At 43.1% G+C, this 14256-nt stretch overlaps 2 protein-coding genes across 4 annotated transcripts in view; one reads left to right on the top strand and one right to left on the bottom strand.

Annotated features, from left to right (window-relative positions):
- Rcd-1 (Required for cell differentiation 1) overlaps positions 1-2324 on the bottom strand; it is a 30846-nt gene extending 28522 nt beyond the window's left edge. The window contains exons 1-3 of one of the 2 annotated variants that reach the window (XM_050188380.3): positions 2149-2324; positions 2013-2039; positions 1749-1867 (exon numbers count right to left, since the gene is read on the bottom strand). In XM_050188380.3, coding sequence (XP_050044337.1) covers positions 1749-1867; positions 2013-2039; positions 2149-2160 — 158 coding nt within the window. In that variant the 5' untranslated portion in view covers positions 2161-2324. The remainder of the gene's footprint in view (positions 1-1748; positions 1868-2012; positions 2040-2148) is intronic. The other variant, XM_050188381.3, reaches the window with a different exon arrangement.
- Positions 2325-2603: 279 nt separating this feature from the next.
- LOC126541562 (4-trimethylaminobutyraldehyde dehydrogenase A-like) lies at positions 2604-13911 on the top strand. Of its 2 annotated transcripts, XR_008614750.2 has the most exons (9): positions 2604-2981; positions 3405-3550; positions 3876-4005; positions 5344-5588; positions 7442-7669; positions 8859-9047; positions 11124-11250; positions 12451-12680; positions 13424-13515. XR_008614750.2 is itself a non-coding variant. In XM_050188373.3 (8 exons), exons 1-8 carry the CDS (start codon positions 2855-2857, stop codon positions 13641-13643), a joined length of 1515 nt encoding a protein of 504 aa, XP_050044330.1. In that variant the 5' UTR covers positions 2604-2854; the 3' UTR covers positions 13644-13911. The 2 variants fall into 2 exon arrangements, 1 of the variants encoding a protein (XP_050044330.1); XM_050188373.3 differs by lacking the exon at positions 11124-11250 and having other exon boundaries at positions 13424-13911.
- Positions 13912-14256: the final 345 nt, after the last annotated feature.

Raw genomic sequence — 14256 nt, 5'->3', positions numbered from 1 at the left:
AACTGGTGATGAAATGAGTTGCACTTTCAGCTATGGCTCCCTCAGAGTAACATAAGCCAATCTGAAAGGTGGTCATGCTTTTGCGAATTGCAAGAACTGGAAATATGTCATAGTCGCCATGTGTTTAGTTTTTTTTTGCATTTGCGCCTTGGCAGGCAGCCCGAGACAGTTTCTACAAGTGTTCTCTGGTTTGTGCTACCTTTATGGAACATGTGACAGATCCGAGGGCACATATTAACCACAACTCCCTCGCTGCACCATTGGGTATGGAGCAAGCCATCCGATGTGGTTTTGTACTGTTTCAGAGCAGTCAGCAGAGCAGTGACCTCACACAAGACATGCCGAAACGGCAGTCACCGTCGGTGGTAGGAAACCAGAGAACACGTTCAAAATTTGAGGTAAATTGTAGCCGAGAGCCCAGGTTTTCTTTCTTTTTCTCCCACACATATTGGCTGCTTCACTTTTAGTTACAATAACAAAGTGAGCATAGTAGAGGACCGTGTCACAGCCCCTTAAATGCATTCAACTTTCAAAGTCAAATGCATAGATATATATATATATATATATATATATATACATATATATACACACACACACACACAATGACTCATGTGGTTAGCTTGTTCAAGCAACATCCATGTGATGCAGCCTGCAACGCAGAGTGAGATCGTACTCTACTTGTGCAAGTGAGTGAACAAGACTGCGTTCTAGGTTAAAAAAAAACAGTAGTTTTTCAGTTTTTAGAGATTGCATACATAAAGCAAGTTTTACGAATATTGACATCTTTCAGATATGCCGCTGTATATGATGTAATGGGTTAACTATTTCTGTGTCAGGAATTTATTACCTCGCAATTCCTCAAAATTTTCATTTCGGTTCGGAATATGCTTGGATAAATTGGTGAAAAAATTCATTCAGCATGACCGAAAGTGAATATATCTTCTACCACATAAAAACAGGTGTCAATCATGAAGACAGTTTGGATGAAATTGGAAAGCTAGATAATGAATTTAGTCAATACGTGTCTGCCTTTTCAGCATCAATAGTGGACTCCGTGGCTATATTCTCATTCCAGCAGTTTTCAGAAGCCTTTAAATTACCAAGAAAACTAAATTCCACAACCATTCTCCGCAATACATCCCTTTACATTTACGGTCCAGCAACAGAACGCAACATTCCTGCAAGCAAGGGTTGGCATTGCTGCTTTTCACTGTCATTACCTCGATATCCTGAAAGAGTAGTCAATACATACTGTTTTGCATTTAAGCACACACAGGCTTTTAATGGATGTAAACCAGAAATAGGATGAAGTTTCTAGCTCTACGATGAAGCTACAAAACTGATCCACAGGTATGCATCTAAAAGTGTGCAGTGTGCCCTGAAATTACATAAAAGAAATTTCGCTTTTTCGCGAGATTGCAAGCGAGTTACTTTCGCATGGCGTGTGCACATTTATGCGGCATCCGTGATGTACGGCCCGAAAACACACGAAATCTTGTCAGCTTTAAGAGCGCTTAGAACTAGTACATTCAACCGATGCGGCGCAGGATTCACCGCGCATGAGCTCTTGCGGGCCAGAGTACAAAACGCGAGCGATAACGGGCACTGCGATTGCATAATTATACAGCCCGCTTCTATCCATGCAGTTTTCATAAGCGCGCGCATCAGTACTTTTTAATGAAAATGAGTTGCGTTGGTCGAATGCACTTGTAAACAACGAGTCCCCAAAATCAGGCAGCATCACTAACCTCAATTCCAGAAGCGCGTTTTCGCGCGTCTCCGGATTGGAGAGTTCAATTATCCACTGGAATATCTTCTCCTTGTCCACGGACTGCATGACAGAATGCTGCGACACGTTCATCAGGACCTGCGAGAGAGCATCGAAACACAAAAACATCGAACGCACGTATATGAGTAGGGTGAGCTGCGAAAATCACGCCAGTCACGACGCTAAGCCGCGTATTACTTTAATAACGCCGTTAACTATTAGGAAAGTACTTCTCGATACTAACGAGTCGGTTCAATTGATCCCTGCAGGCCTGAAAAGCAAACAACAACAATATATCTGGTTCCATTGACTGACAGCCCGCAACCGAAGAACGGGAATGCGGCTCTGTTACCGCGGCGTCTCAAGCAATTACGACTTACCGTAGGGTTCATAACACTTCTGTTAACACAGCAAACGGACAAATGTAAAGCAGGTGAATTTGTTCACGCTTCTTCGAGCGAACTGAGTGGTCGATCTGTGCCTGCAAACCCCTTCAACCGTCCTTTTTTATTCACTAGGCGTATTTGGCTTTCGTCTAGTCTAGTCACGAACCCATTGTAAATGTTTGCCGGTCAACTGTGCGTGACAAGCTTGTATTAAAATTACATGAACGAACGCATATATATGTAAGTACAATTGTGCCATATAATATAACTTTAATATTAGTATTTTAATGCAAAAATGAAAATATTTTTATTGTTTTTCTTAATTCAATTTTTACTTGTGACGGATACGGTACTTGATTCTGTTGGATCGCATGTCGGATGGTTGGATTGCGATGGTGTCGATGCACTGAAAACGCAGTAGCCCGCCTGGTTTGGTCTGAGCGGTTTGTTGGTGCTGATTTCCAGTTTACTTACGTCTTCCGTGGCCCCTTATTTGAACAGGGATTAACATTATCGTTGTTCTATGGGCTTAATTGCTATCAACAGAAGCAGTGACACTTGCGCGTATCGCGCGTCTTGCCATTGGTCTTGCGTGTGATATATGGTTGCCATGGTTTCCATTTAATCTGTATCGCGGCGATCGCACCGGTCATGCCCTCGGTCGTGCTTCGGCTGCCCCAGCTCGTGTAAAACACGTGAAATGTTCGCGAAAACCATGCGCTGTAGCAAGCGCTCACTCTACGTTGAGCCACATAACTTTATCGCTGGCAAGAAAGTTGCCGCCACCGATCCCGTCGGGGAAATCAAGGTACTGCAACCAGCGACAGGTCAGAAATCAGTTGCTCGGGAAGCGTGGGCGCGCTGGCAGTTATTTTCGTTGGCTTTAAACTTGTGAATTATTTGTCGGCTTTGTTAATTTGTCTAGCGAAACGAATGTGTTTAAGTGGTACAGTTGCTTACTGTGTTAAAATGTATCGTGGTAACGGACACGGTCATAACTCGTTAGGACCTAGCTCTCAATAAGTATGACGGAATGCAATACCCTAACTTCATTTGAGGTACTCGGCATACATTGCTTATTGAAAGCTGAGTTTAGGAAGCTTGCACACCAAATATTTGAAAAGTATAGAGAGCTCTCGAAATATTGTCGGATGTTTCGAAATATGTCTGCTTTAGCTAAGATCCACTCGCAAAAGAAACAATTGCTGTGCCAGTTTGCTTGGTGCGACTCCCTCTTTGTGGTATTGCAGGCAAAGTACTGTGTCACGTATCCTCCTCCGGACCGAAAGATGTGGACAAAGCAGTTTCTGCAGCCAAGAAGGCATTTGAACGGTGGTCAGCACTCTCCCATGGGGAGCGTGGAAAATTTCTCACGGCCATCGCACAAAAAGTCAGAGTACGTTGAACATTCTTTGACTCCACTTAAGTGTGTCTGTTTCGTTTTTGCGTTTTCTTGCGACACCAGATTAAAAAGCAACTGGTATTCATTGGTTAGCTCATCTATGCCCAGCATTATATCATATGCTCTCTTCGGCGCTGTTTGCGTTGCATTTATGTACGTACATAAAGTCACATGAATTTTGTGATGAGTTCTTAAAAACAATGCTAGTTGCAAAGGCTGACAGTAAGTGATGCAAGAACCAGCACTGCTACTGTAAGGACATAAAACATTGTTAGGACCAGTGCCTACGTCTAATGCCTACACTGTCCTTTTTCAACAGGAAAGGCAGCAGGAAATTGCTGAGATTGAAATGATTGACACAGGGAAGCCCATATGGGAAGCTCTTGTTGACATTGACGGCTGCGCCGACGTGCTCGAGTACTATGGTGGCATCGCAGCATCAATAAAAGGTACCTATATTCTTATGCTGCTGCAGCTGCCAACTTTGGACATGCACTTGTACACGTTTTGGACATGCACTTGTACACATGTCTTAGATACTGGTACGATTGGCATTTGAATTATGAAGGGTGGGGCAAAATAATGAGTGGACAGATCTCGCCATGAGTTGAAGTGTGGCCGTCATTGCTGCAAAGTATGTCAGTGGTTGCAGTCCTTAGTGTTCTGAAAGGCAACTATGCTAAGAAGTCTATGGTACTTTTCTTGTCTATGTGCAGGAGGCAGGGTTGTAAAAACAAAAAGACTGCAATTGTAGCTGTGTTAGGGTTCTATGTCACCTAATAATTCACTGGAAAAATCCACAATAAGATTTCCCTCAACATTACCCTATGTACACTGGGAAAGCAGTGTGGGCTACAGTCATGGTCATGCTGGCAGAGCAGATTTGAATGGGATGAAATTGGTCTGCTGATAAGATGCACACCCAGTTGGCAAAAGTTCCATCGATTCGTATGTCATTGTTATCTTGCACCACTCGTTATCATTTGGCATGAATGCCCAATTAGCTCAAGGTAAGATACTGAACTGGCATCAGTTTCAATTTTAAGTTGTGAATATCTTTTTTTACATTATTCAAATAAATGTTTTAGGGGAAATTGAATAATTAAGCAACCATGAAGCCTATGCCTGCATTGGATCGTTTATCTGAGTGTCAATTGGCATTATTTGTTTCTGTGAAAGGCACATGGAAGAGCAGACATCACTGGTTTCATTTTTATACACTTTTTTGCATGGGTTAAGCAAGCGGCACCTTAATACAGTAGGCTTCACAAACAAATTGCAAAAGGGGATATAAAATTCTTATGCTTTAGAAAAGGTTTTCTTTGAAAGAAAGCTACGATACTACTGTTTAAAGACAGCCTTTCTTAAAAAGCACAAAGCATGATTAACATAACTTAGATGTATAAAAAAAGTAAGTTGTGATTGTATGATATTTATTACTTTCTTGGCACTGCGGCTACAAAAGAATCATATGTTGCAGCTTCAGGAAACTCATAATTTGATTTCTGAAATTTTGATGTCATTTTACTAACTTGTAAATTATTTCTTCTGTGTATGAGTCTGTATTTTGTAAGCTTCTCTTGCATAAGAGCATTCCCTCATCAGCTGGGCCTTGGGCATCTGCCATTCGTGATAGCAATTGGTGTGATAACATGACAATCACTGGCAATGGCCAGTCACAAAATGCCCTTATTTGTCTTCAGGCAAAATAAATGCTTGATCTGTTCAGTAGCAGCTTCATGTGCTCAAACAATGTGACCTCTGCAGCCCTTCACTTTGTCGCCCAGGTCAGCAGTTCGATCTGCCTGGAGGAAGCTTTGCCATGGTGCGCCGTGAGCCACTTGGTGTGGTGGCAGCCATTGGTGCGTGGAACTACCCATTCCAGGTGATGTCTTGGAAAATGGCACCTGCGCTTGTCTGCGGCAACACCTTTGTCTTCAAGCCGTCACCCCTGACACCCCTGTCGGCCATCCTGCTGTCCGAGATCTGCCGCGATGTCGGCTTGCCTGACAGTGTCGTCAATCTTGTCCAGGTATGCCACCGGGCGCTGGTGTGGAAAACACACTTTGTGTATGAAATTGCAAAAGAAATGTAGTTTTTGTTTCAGTCGCCATGAGAATGCAGTTCTAAATGATATCACATGGCAGCCCTTGTATTGGTGCTATTGGCATGGAGGGTAGTTAGGCACCCAGCAGTTCCTTTGTTCAACTGCCTTACCAATTTCTTTTTTTTGTGACCTGTTCCATGCGCTTTACCATGTTAAAAGGATACTAAAGATTAATATTTAGTTAAACTGTATCAGTAAATTATGCATTTGCAATAAAGAAAATGCAACTCTCACCAAGATAGGTTACAGCACATGCAAGTGTAGGAATCAAGCTGCGTGTGTGAAACTGTGAAATAAATTTTAAATTGTCGCTAAAGCCAGAACACTAAGTCTTGCTAGAGTGATCATGCTTGTGAAGCCTTTCAGGTAGTCTTCCAGTTCCATGACATGACTTATACCCACTTTACACGGTCACCCTGAACAGCCATCGAAATCAACGACAGTTGAACTTTCAAACTGGCAGTGAACTGAATGTTAATCACTGAGGAACTTGCAATTGAAGGGAGCATGCCTCCTCTCAATTTGGGTTGCTTGAGGAAGCAAAGTGAAGTCTGTCATTTATAGGATGGCACAGCAAAAGATTAATGGAGCTGCTGCCTCGAAGTTCTCACACCAGCTTGCCATGGCATCCTTAATTTTGATAGTGTATGCCCAGGTCTAGTTAATTCCTTATCAGTTAAAGGGATCCCGAACCACTTTCTATTGAAGTAGAGACAGGCACTTGAAGTGAAAATAGGCTATTTCAGAAATACTTTGCCGCAAAAAGTACTTCAGTGCGTTCAGCAGAAGCGAAGTTATTGGTAATCAAACACGGCCTCTGCTGTGATCCTGTTCCTTCTTCGATGCCGTGCACTGTGAAGGCTATGGCGCAGTGGAGCATGCCCACAACGCTCTGCCTTCTAAATGTCACCTTGGCGCGCAGTTAAAATTTGATTTTGGATGTTAACGTAGACACCACGACTCCTGCCTTTAGTGCCTACGACACGCTGGACATAAGGCAAATGCAGTTGTCCTCAGCGAATCGCAGTGTGCTTAGCCAATGGAGTCGTGGCGGCACACCAGGGCGGCCGCAATATCTACGCCATGTAGCCGACCGCAGCTTGATGTTAGCTATCGGCCAATAGCAGCCATCTAAGGAAACGACAAAATAATGTGGCTGATGACAAAATAGTGCATCTAGAGAGAGTGACGACAAAGCCTTCTGTTGAAAAGGAAGCGTTAGGGAGAAAGGTGACGTCACGCTCCGCTTGCGAGCTCCACACACTGCATACGACAGCAAAACTTGGCCGTGATGTTCACAGCAGCATATGCTACACATGGACTATGTTATTTCACCAAGCCCGAGGAGTGGTTCAGGGCCCCTTTAAGGACAACACTGCATTATTGGGAAACTAAAGACTCTGCTTAACAAATTTTGAGAACCTTTACTGCGTCAGAGTGGCCCAAACCTTAGAAAGCACTTTGAAGTCAGTGACATCTCACTGATATACCAGCGCAGTTTTCGGTGCAATACTTGAGAACGGCAAGTTTGGTATTTAGTTTCTCCACTAGTTATCAACATTTTCTCACCAAATTATTAAAGAGAAAGCTTTAAAAGAATATTTTACCAGTTCAGACCTTTAGCGTTGCTGATTAGCGTCCCTTTAAGGATGACTGTTGATGTCCTGGCCCTTACTACAACTGCTCAGTGCATGAAATTGGGAGACAAGGTCGAAGTTTGAAGCAGACGTGTATCATGTCACTGGTTAATAAACTGATTACCGCATTGCTTGTTACAGGGCGAGGGCAAGACAGGTGAGCTGTTGTGCGAGCACCCGGATGTGGCCAAAGTGAGTTTCACGGGTAGCATAGCTACTGGGCAGGCCATCATGCGCCGCTGTGCTGACTCAATGAAGCGCTGTACCCTTGAGCTGGGGGGCAAGTCTCCGCTAATTGTCTTTGCTGATGCATCACCCACTGAAGCTGTGAAGGCTACGTTGCTGGGCAACTTTCTAACACAAGGGGAGGTAAGTTTTGGTTGCTTGCTTATTTTTGAGCGTCAGCTTTTTCAGGTAGGCGTGGCAGTGTGAGGCCACATGTTCAGTGTCTTCTCTGAACACATTGAAACGACATAATTATTCTTATTTAAGATGAGGCTTGCAGTTCTTCAATTTCGGATTATCCAGCGCTATTACTTTCCTAATGCAACTGTCTTAACGACTATGATGTTACAACAACCTGAGAGCTTAGATCAGCTTGATGTTTGGTTTTTTTGGAAATGCAGTTTTGTAGGCTTTGCTCCTGTATCATGTTCCAAGTATTTCTTTATGCTTGTGCTTTCTTAGGAAGCTATAAACTGCAATCCCCTTTATGGCTCAGCCTGCCATTCATGTCGTCGCAATGGCTCAGTATACAGCCAAAACTTGTGAATCACTCCTGTTGTCTGAGCATGAAGAACAAATAAAATTACGGCAATAAAATTGTGTAGTAATATGCTTATAATATCGTACAATGTAAGTAGTGCCTTTACTGTGTTCACTTTTTTATATTAGTATTCTAACCAATGAGTGTTACACAGCATGACTTTTCACCATTGCACTTGTGCTTATGAAGCTTGGTAATGCCGATGCCTGGATTAAAGCCCTGGTCACAAAATTCTGTACCATGACCAGCTTAGAGCATTGCTTTTTCTGGCTCAGACTTCTTCATTTTAGTTTATTTAATAATGAAACAGTGAAATTGCTTAAGCTCATTAGAATAAGAAAACAGGATAAGAAATAAAAATAAGAAAACATAATGTCATCATTTGGATCATTGTTTACTTTGCAGAAAGAAACAAATATAAAAATATAACTCTCCACTTGCACACACCGGGCCCTACTTAAGCTTACCAAGGCATAAACATAGGAAGCTGTCTTTTAATTTCTAAAACCATGGTTGTTGAAGCAGGCACAGTGACTGAATGCCTGTACCAGGCACAGCTTTTTCTGAAAATTTAGTGAGAAATGAAATTTGGCCAAGAGGCTCGCAATGATAGTCCAAATATGTCTGTCAATTTTAATCAAATCTTCTTAGCACTTGAGAATTTCATTTTCTTGCACCATGTCTCTTGATTGGATTGCAGCCAACTTTATTTGTGCCTGCATTTCTCTCGACTCATTTTGGAAAAGAGTCTGTTGGCAACTGTGGCACCTGCACTCCCTCCTCGCTCTGCAGGTGTGCAGCAATTGCACCCGGGTCTTCGTAGAAAAGCCACTGCTGGAAGAGTTTCTGGATCAGCTGGTGAAGGCAACCAAGAAGCTCAAAATTGGTGACCCCTCCGACCCAGAGACCACTGTGGGTGCAACCATCAGCGCTGAGCATGCAGCACTAGTCCAGTCCTACATCGAAGGCGCTAAAAAGGAGGTACATCCACAATGCAGGGTTTTGCATCTCTGATGAGGCTCTAGGAGCGATGCGTAATGATTACTCCATTTGCCTTTGATTTCCAGTTCTGGACAGCTCGTTTCTGAGTGTGGGAAATGAGAGATGGGCGGGGCTGTAGCTATTCACACTTGCTCGTGTAGTGACGATTGTCACAGCGAAAGAACTGAAACCTGGGAAAGTTGGTATATAATCATCTTCAGGTGACTGTGCTCTACTGCGTCCCAGTCAGTTGGCACATTCTTCTGAAGATGATTGACACAGTAGTGCACAGTAGGATATGCATGGTCATAATATGTCCTTTTTGTTTAAACCTGCTGCCTTTTTCGAACATGGTGAATAAATGTGGGGAGTCGCTAGACGATATAGTCAAGAACACTTGAAGCAAATATAATTTTGTAGTACTAGTAGCAAAGAGGTTGCAGTTTTGTTCAAAAGACTACCTGCTCTTCCTTCATTTATTTACTGAAATACCCACCACTTCTACGCATGGTTTTTGCACTTGTAAAATCTTTAGGTGTCAATTCTATCCATTAAAAATTTCGCTTAACCCTATTCTTTGCATATTCAAAAGGAAACATACAACTGCAGATTGAATTAAGAATCGTCAGTTGTTCAGTGGGTATGTCAAATTTTCAGAATGTAGAGTCCATGTATGGACTCTCTACAGGAATGTCGGATATGAGAACATCAACTATATCATCAACTATATACAGAGCCCTCTGGTGATTACAGCCAGGTTGGCTGTAATGGTTTCCAAGTGTCAATTCAAGTCTTACTATTCCCAACGGCTCCCTCAAAGCAACTGGCAATATCCCTTCATGAATGGCTGTTATCTCACTACCTGTGTCCAGCACAGCTTCCATTTCTATATTGCCTGACACTATCAGGATAGGGTCAGGCTTTGATCTGCTTGAGTTAGCATTTTCCTTGAGGACTTTTACCCTAGCGCTCAGCATCGCTATTTTTTGTTTTGGCAATGATGGTTCTTCAATTACTATGGCAACATTGCGTACCCTCTGTTTTGGTGCAGTCAACCAAGTCTTTTGCAAATCTTTACTTAATGCTTGAGGGCAGTCCCTAGCTAAGTGACCCTGTTCACTATTTACGTGATTCTTTAAACTGGTTTTCGGTGGGTGAGGCAGTTTCTCAGGTGGTGCCTCAAAGCCGGCTGCTCGTCCTTCCCCTCATTGCTTGCTCAAAAATCTCCAGCAATCTTTGTCCTCTCGCAAAGGAACATGCAAACGAGCATATTCAAGGCCCTCTGAGCACAGAATAGCTTTCATTCAGCCAGTGACCATAAGCTCCATCACGGCTCCTCTTGCGTTTGCATTTCAAGATTGAATACAGGTGGTGAAATAAGTTTTAACACAAGACACGAGCTGAACCGAAGTTTAATTCTTTCTCTTTGATGCCTCTTCAAACATCCCAAAGTATTCAGTTGGCATGAGCTTGAGTTCATTTAAAACTGCCTTCTTTAGAGTCTTGTAATATGAACATTCCTCTTCACTGAGGTTACGCAACAGATAACGGACATGCTCAGTCAGCACAGGCATAATCAAATGTACATAGCTCATCAAATCATCAAACCACATTGAAACGTCTGCATCACACAGCAACCGGTATGGCTTCAAGACTTTAGTACAATGGAATATTTCATTGGTGCCGGTATGGCAGTGATCGCTTCTTTCCGACACCAAAGGTGAACTGCTTGAGCTCCACTCTTCATAGAGCGATGCGCTAGCACTCAAGCTGCAGGCGCACCTTTTCCATTTCCAAGCCTCGCACCGCCATAACCTCTGGATCTAGCCTGCATGGATGTTGCGGAGCTCCTTGTGTCTCAGTAACAATTACACTGTGCCCTACATCTCAGATTCGGTGTTTCCAGAGCTCTGCAGTTCCTGCCATCTCTGATCCTCTCTTTTTTCAGATGTAATATCAAAGTTTACATTATCCTCCATCCTGCTTGCCATTCTATGCATAAACATGGTTAACCTCGCTGAACAATTTCCATGCTAACTTGAACAAAACTCGAAAAATTCTGCTCACTCGTTGCAGCTGGTGGTGCTGCCTGACATCCTGGTCCAGATAATTTTCAACGCTTGTGGAAATGGCTGGTGGCCCTCCGATGCCTTGTGCCTGGCTTACCGAAGGCCTACTAGTTGCTTGTCGTCATGCGGCGCCAGTAGGTTTTATGTCTGTTCTTGTTTCTCCATTCTTCATTAGAATGTGAAGTTTCTCGGATGATGATCGGCAGTGATGATCGAACACAGACAGGAAGTGATGTTGACCAGGTGGTCAAGAAATGTTTATAGGTAAAGTTTTCTATGTAAATACATATCAGGTAAAGCAAATGAATTAGAACTTGAACAATAAGTGTAAGCAGTGACTCTCTATTTGACTGTCTCAATGACTGTTAGAGCCCAGACTACTGTACGGTGCCTTGATGGTCAATCAGCCAATCTGATTGCAGCCAGACTCACTTTAATGTACATTGTACGGAGCCTCAATAATCTATCGGCAATCCTGATTTCAGTCCAGACTGAGGGACAGGATATTGTCTAGATTAATATAGGTCAAACAGACAAAGAAAAAGGACAGTAGCACTGTTGGCCCATTCTCCAATGCAATTGCCAATGGAATTGCCAAGTTTGTTAGCCCACAATCCACAGGGATAGGTTGCATTCCTGTGGCTGAAAATATCAGTCAAGGCTTTAGCAAGAAACGCTAGGCACATACAATTTATTGCCAGTCCATTTCAAACCTCGGCGACGTCTCTAGCCAGCAATGAGTTTGAGAGATGGCACTGTAACGCCGCATATGCCAGTGTCACTTGAGGTTTGCTCAAATAATGACCATTGGCGAAATTCAAATGTGGTGTCTACAAGACCATGTTCTCCGATTTTGTTCGCATCCGTTCAGCGCCTCCACAGGGTGCACTGTGACTCGTCACTCGACACCACGCTGGTTTTTCCGAGTACTCGGAAACAAAAAGAAAATCCAAGCTGGTGCCACCGAGACATGCGATGGAGTGGACTTCTGCCCTTTATGCATAATACGTGAGCAACTAACAACACTGTGAAAACATATGAAGCAAGCATGTGGCCTTACAGCTCCTTTAACAGTGGACTATACTGTACACTCTTTGCAACTATAGACACAAACCGTTTGGCTCAGATGTTCATGACAGGATGATCTAAACACGTGGGCAAGTTATTCAACGCATGCATAGTGTTGCTTTGCCCATTTAGCACAGAACTTGCAGCACATTTCACAACTGCACATTTTGTAAATTCTCTCAGGCTCTGTATTTGAGTATGTCCGCTTGCTGTCATATCACATTGCTTGCATTATCTTCCTCCTCCTCCCCTCAAAATGCAAAAAGGGAGCACGTGTGCTGTGTGGTGGGGAGCGGGTGACTCCTGCCAACCCAGACCTGTCTGGCGGTTTCTACCTCAGCCCCTGTGTGCTAGCCGACTGCACCGACAGCATGAGAGTCATGCAAGAGGAGGTGTTTGGTGCAGTAGTCAGCGTCTCTGCATTTGAGACCGAGGAAGAAGCTCTGCGCCGAGCCAATGGCAGCCCCTTTGGACTGGCTGCTGGCGTCATGACTAAGTGAGTGGCTGTAGAAGGTCATTACCATTTGTCTCAGTTATATTGTCATAGGCTGGCAATTGTAGGCACACAGATGAAAAACATGAAGTTATAAGTAAGTTGTCTATTCTAGCAAACTTATGCCACCTGATGTGAAATATCTATTTTGGCAGTGGTCATCTGTCAGATGATGCAGCTTGCAATGCAAGTTACAGATAACACTGCAGTTATTGTGACAATATGAGGTTTGCAGTGTAGCATATTCATGGTTAGCGCTGACGAAATGATGATGTGAGGCAGTAAGAGGTACAGAACTATCGATTCACAATTGCTTATGAACTCGAGCAAACAATGTTTGCATGCTTGGTAGGCTGGGAATCAATTATGTCGGTTTTTCACCCACATAATTTCAACATAAATTGTGCAAGATATCAAGTGCAAGAAAATGTACCACACATACCCGTAAGACACGTAATGTACGTCCCTTCTATTTCTGACTTTTTTTTTTTTTCATCAGCTAGCAAAGATGATATAATTCTTTCTACTTTAGGACATTCTTTGGGTATGTAAGTACACCTTAAACAAGAATTGGCAGCTATTTTTTCCAGGGATGCCCAATCAGTTTGAAAAATCCTAAGCAATACTTTTGCACAGGACCGTACATGTCTGGCATTTAGCATTAAGGCTAAAAGTGAAAGGAGTTCTATCTATAGCATATCTTTGGCTGCCTTAATTAATCATGGCTGTCTGAATTTCTTTTCCAGAGACCTGAGGAGAGCCCACCGAGTAGCAAAGAAGCTTCAAGCAGGCATCGTCTGGATAAACAACTACAATGTGTTCCCACCAGAGGTACCCTTTGGAGGGTACAAGATGTCGGGATACGGACGAGAAAATGGCCTGGCAGCACTGCAAGCCTACTCCCAGGAGAAAACAATCTATGTGGAAATGGGTGACAGTGTGGACTGTCCACTTTACAAGTTGTGAATGAAATGCAGCTGAATCAGGCTCATGCAGTTGCATTTTCCCAGACATTACAGATGGCTTGTGGAGGTTCAATGCACTGTGCACGTCCTTGCATCCTGGTGATCCAACATTTCAAATTGTGGCTCAATTGATGGAATCCCAAGCAACTTGAATGAAATAACCTGTTCTTTAATTAAGATAATGCACGACAAGTCGTGCAGGAATGCCCAGCAGTGTTATAATTTTTTATCATCTGTAAATAAAAGTGCTAAGACAAGTTGAACGGTAATTATCGAATTGACATTTTCCCTTTGGCATTGCTGTCTCACTCTGTGCACATGTGCTCTTCTTTTGTGCTGCTGCGCCAGGTGTGGCATTCAATTGCTGTGTGGTGCATTCATCGAATTTCATTAACATTTCCAGCCAACAGCACATCATGAACATTTTCTAAATGATTAATACAGCAAAGCAGTTCTCAGAGGAAATTGGATGAGTAATTTTGTATAAACAAATACAATATTTGTGTGAAACGGATGCCCAACTAGATTCGCTGCAGGACGGACACAGCTGGAAGTTTTCCCCATCTTGGCATCTCGTCCTGTCGTGTACTATAGAGGTCAACTTGAGATTTATC

This window comes from Dermacentor andersoni, chromosome 2, assembly GCF_023375885.2.
Source record: "Dermacentor andersoni chromosome 2, qqDerAnde1_hic_scaffold, whole genome shotgun sequence".
NCBI lineage: Eukaryota > Metazoa > Arthropoda > Arachnida > Ixodida > Ixodidae > Dermacentor > Dermacentor andersoni.
Note: the sequence above shows the minus strand (reverse complement) of the source record. Positions and strands in the feature narration are given on the sequence as shown.